The sequence below is a fragment of the Abramis brama genome (assembly GCF_963993115.1).
Source record: "Abramis brama genome assembly, chromosome: 22".
Lineage (NCBI taxonomy): Eukaryota > Metazoa > Chordata > Actinopteri > Cypriniformes > Leuciscidae > Abramis > Abramis brama.
In genome coordinates this window covers 34943569-34948374 of record NC_139984.1, presented here as the reverse complement: position 1 = coordinate 34948374, position 4806 = coordinate 34943569, and the positions used below count along the sequence as shown (strand labels likewise).

General features: G+C 42.3%; 1 protein-coding gene across 1 annotated transcript in view; it reads right to left on the bottom strand.

Moving 5' to 3' along the window:
• mepceb (methylphosphate capping enzyme b) overlaps positions 1 to 1348 on the bottom strand; it is a 6850-nt gene extending 5502 nt beyond the window's left edge. Inside the window, exons 1-2 of the mRNA XM_084098123.1 lie at positions 787 to 1348; positions 1 to 380 (exon numbers count right to left, since the gene is read on the bottom strand). The exon at positions 1 to 380 is cut by the window's left edge and continues 1047 nt beyond it. Of these exons, the coding sequence (XP_083954249.1) occupies positions 1 to 372 (372 nt within the window). The 5' untranslated portion in view covers positions 373 to 380; positions 787 to 1348. The remainder of the gene's footprint in view (positions 381 to 786) is intronic.
• Positions 1349 to 4806: the final 3458 nt, after the last annotated feature.

Genomic DNA, 4806 nt, shown 5'->3' with positions numbered 1-4806 from the left:
GAGGTTCAGCGGGTCGAAGATGTTCCCGCCCATCAGGAAGTTTGAGGGCAGCACCGGGTCGCTTTCGGAGTTAGCGCGGCGCCTGCGTTTCCCAAGACCCGGATGCTTAAACCCCACGTTCATGCTAAAGCGACGCTTGTTGAGCTTCTGTGGCACTGGCGTCTCGCCCAGAGTCTGCAGGCTGCTCTTCATCTGGAAGGGTCTGTCGTGGTTGACCCCATCCTGAGGGGTCACGTGATTAGCAGCGAGTTCGGTTAGCACCATGTTAGCGGACACCTGCTCCGGGACGGATGTTAGCAGCGGAGACGGAGCGTGACAACCTGCCCCGCCAGCGGCCGGAAGCTCACTCTGCACGGACATCACGCTCCACATCCATCAGCCTAAGAAATCACAGGTCAAAACACATTAGCTTCCGCCACAACAGTTCAAAACACATTAGCTTCCGCCACAACAGTTCAAAACACATTAGCTTCTGCCACAACAGTTCAAAACACATTAACTTCATTAGCCACAGAATGAGAAAGTTGCGTTTTTCGCATCCGTAGCAAGCATTTTGAGGGGCGTTTTGACAATTCAGAGCCACCGATGACAAATACGGAAAAACACACACGAAATTTTCAGGCCTTTAATCTCAAAATTCTGACTTTTTTCCACACAATTGCCATATAAATGTAGAACTGCAAGAAAAAAGTCAGAATTCTGACACAAAATGAGTTTAACTTTTTACTCCGTGGCAGAAGCTTCAAGTTCTACTTCCTAGCAGGTAAGCGGGTGAAGAGTACTTACTTGACTAGCGATCCTTCAGTATAGTTTGATGTACATTGATGTGCTTGTGATCCACGTGTTACATCTGACACTCAACACCGCCACGCCCTTTGCTCCGCCCTACTAATTTTAATAACTCCGCCCCCAGGAGGGTCTACCGCACTGCTCATGAATAATGCCTCAGAAACGAGAGTCCCAGAAGCTCCCGCCCCTATCTAATACAAACACAAGTTCTTTAAAACACACACACACACACACACACACACACACACACACAGAGAGACACAGACACAGACTTCTAAGCGCGATCGTTTCTCCGCCTTTCTTTCGTAAACACGTACGCGAAAATCACTCCTAAATAACGCACTGGTACACTATGTTTTGCGACAGATCCGCCCTCTATCTGCACTAGAGATGCTCTAGTAAATATGAAATGTACTTCTCAAAATATTGATGATTAAAAACAAAGTTTGATTTTTCGAAAGCTCATGAATGCGCGAGCTAGCACTGCTCCATCTCGCGCGGTGGCACAGCAGACTCACGCGCTTATATATTCCTGCACACACCGAGACTGACGGACAGCCGCCTCCGCCAATCAGAGGGCAGGATATTCACTAAGGCCCCCTAAACGGCCAATAGTGAAGCTCCAAATGAAGGCATGTGCTTTCGGTCACTGCCCCTCCTCGCTGAATAGGTATCCAGCGGACTGCCTGTGCTGACCCGACAGAAACTAATCAATATCATCAATATCAACAAATGTCACTTGCCGAGGACAAAAATGACTTTGAATATTTAACTATGATTTATGACCTGTGAAAACCCCATCGCGCTGGTTCGGGAACAGTCGTGAACTCGACACAGGCACCTTCACATGTGTAAACAAGCCCTGACTGGGTTCCTCAGCACGAAACTGACGCGAACAACCGCGAATAATGACCGAATAAAGCTGGGAACACGCGTTATGTGACACTGACATTATGCAATATAATACATTAATACGATAGTGAGTTTTTAAAGACACCCTCCCTCGTTTCTGCAGGAGGGGGGAACTCTGGGAAATGTAGTCCTGTTCTCTGAGCCTGCTGCAAAACAAGAAAAATAAGAATTTTCAGAAGATTTTATTTTTGTCCCAAGTTCCATAATTCTTATTATTTTTCTTTTTTACAAGATGTTACAATAACTGACACAATGGTCTTGTTCATGTAATGTGATACTGGTTTATGAGAGATGGACAATATTGAATAGGGGTGAGCGGGGCTAGCTGTCACATACCGATACTTGTTTTAAATACTTCCACACATGCCAACATGACGAAACATGTATTAGTTGCCATATCAACACTATATAGAGAAGAAATTGTGCCAAAATTCAGAAATCTTTAGAAGATATCACTGATATCCTTCACTGAACTTTTAACCATAGCAAAAGTTTTTTTTTTTTTTTTACTTTAGTTAATTGAGAAAAAGGTTGCGAGAGAGTCATAATTTCGACTTTTATCTCATATTTTGATTTAAAATCATAATTACCTTATGACTTAGTATGCATAATGTCGAATTTGAGACATTTTACATCATACCTGTGACTTAGTATGACATGATTGCAACTTTTTAATGTTATAATTAAGATTTATCAGAGAATAATTTTTTTCTTACCCATTTCTTCACACACACGTTTGAAAGGAAGGCCATCAGTCTATGTGTGTGTGATGGAGCTTCTGTCCTCTAGAGGGAGTGTTGAAGCCGATTGGGCTTCATGGGGTCCATGGAACAATTTAGAGAAAAGCAGTGTAAAAATATAGAAACAAAAATTTAAATAAATACATAAATTTGGTTAAAATAAAAAAATAAATATTTACTAAAATAAACAAATATTAAATTAGTACATAAAATTAAAATAAATTGATTAAAATAAATCAATTAAATGTGATTTAAACAATACATTTATTCACTTGATAAAAAATAAATAAATGAATAAAATACATCTAACTTGCATCTAACAGTATTACAGTGAGGAGACAAAAATGCAATGATGTAGTGTAAAAGAAACTAAATATTTTACACATTTACATTATGAATTTTTCAGTTTAATTGGGTGTACATGAGAACATATAGCTGTCTTTATATGTTAGGATGTGGTCCTGCGCAGGAGATGATGATGTTTGGGGTCTGGCTGAATCCAGCAGCACATGGACAAGGTACACACACACACACACACACACACACAGTCATTCTGAACACAGTCTCACGTCAGTGGCTTTAACCAGTGCTTGAAGTGGGAAAAAAAAGGTGCCGGTACTCTCTTGCATTGTCAAATCATGACATTTGAGATTTCTACAGTGAAAAACAAAAGTTGGAGATATTGCTGGTACAACAACAATTTATTGTTATTTATTAACAACATAAATGTACAGTGGGGACAACAAGTATTTGATACACTGCCGATTTTGCAGGTTTTCCCACTTACAAAGCATGTAGAAGTCTGTCATTTTTATCATAGGTACTCTTCAGCTGTGAGAGACGGAATCTAAAACAAAAATCCAGAAAATCACATTGTATGGTTTTTAAGTAATTAATTTGCATTTTATTGCATGACATAAGTATTTGATACATCAGAAAAGCAGAACTTAATATTTGGTACAGAAACCTTTGTTTGCATTTACAGAGATCATACGTTTCCTGTAGTTCTTGACCAGGTTTGCACACACTGCAGGGATTCTGGCCCACTCCTCCATACAGACCTTCTCCAGATCCTTCAGGTTTCTGAGCTGTCGCTGGGCAATACGGACTTTCAGCTCCTCCAAAGATTTTCTATTGGGTTCAGGTCTGGAGACTGGCTAGGCCACTCCAGGACCTTGAGATGCTTCTTACGGAGCCACTCCTTAGTTGCCCTGGCTGTGTGTTTCGGGTCGTTGTCATGCTGGAAGACCCCACGACCCATCTTCAATGCTCTTACTGAGGGAAGGAGGTTGTTGGCCAAGATCTCGCGATACATGGCCCCATCCATCCTCCCCTCAATACGGTGCAGTCGTCCTGTCCCCTTTGCAGAAAAGCATCCCCAAAGAATGATGTTTCCACCTCCATGCTTCACGGTTGGGATGGTGTTCTTGGGGTTGTACTCATCCTTCTTCTTCCTCCAAACACGGCGAGTGGAGTTTAGACCAAAAAGCTCTATTTTTGTCTCATCAGACCACATGACCTTCTCCCATTCCTCCTCTGGATCATCCAGATGGTCATTGGCAAGCTTCAGACGGGCCTGGACATGCGCTGGCTTGAGCAGGGGGACCTTGCGTGCGCTGCAGGATTTTAATCCATGACGGCGTAGTGTGTTACTAATGGTTTTCTTTGAGACTGTGGTCCCAGCTCTCTTCAGGTCATTGACCAGGTCCTGCCGTGTAATTCTGGGCTGATCCCTCACCTTCCTCATGATCATTGATGCCCCACGAGGTGAGATCTTGCATGATGCCCCAGACTGAGGGAGATTGACCGTCATCTTGAACTTCTTCCATTTTCTAATAATTGCGCCAACAGTTGTTGCCTTCTCACCAAGCTGCTTGCCTATTGTCCTGTAGCCCATCCCAGCCTTGTGCAGGTCTACAGTTTTATCCCTGATGTCCTTACACAGCTCTCTGGTCTTGGCCATTGTGGAGAGGTTGGAGTCTGTTTGATTGAGTGTGTGGACAGGTGTCTTTTATACAGGTAACGAGTTCAAACAGGTGCAGTTAATACAGGTAATGAGTGGAGAACAGGAGGGCTTCTTAAAGAAAAACTAACAGGTCTGTGAGAGCCGGAATTCTTACTGGTTGGTAGGTGATCAAATACTTATGTCATGCAATAAAATGCAAATGAATTATTTAAAAATCATACAATGTGATTTTCTGGATTTTTGTTTTAGATTCCGTCTCTCACAGTTGAAGAGTACCTATGATAAAAATTACAGACCTCTACATGCTTTGTAAGTAGGAAGACCTGCAAAATCGTCAGTGTATCAAATACTTCTTCTCCCCACTGTATTTTAAGTCGTGTGTGTGTGTGTGCGTGTGTG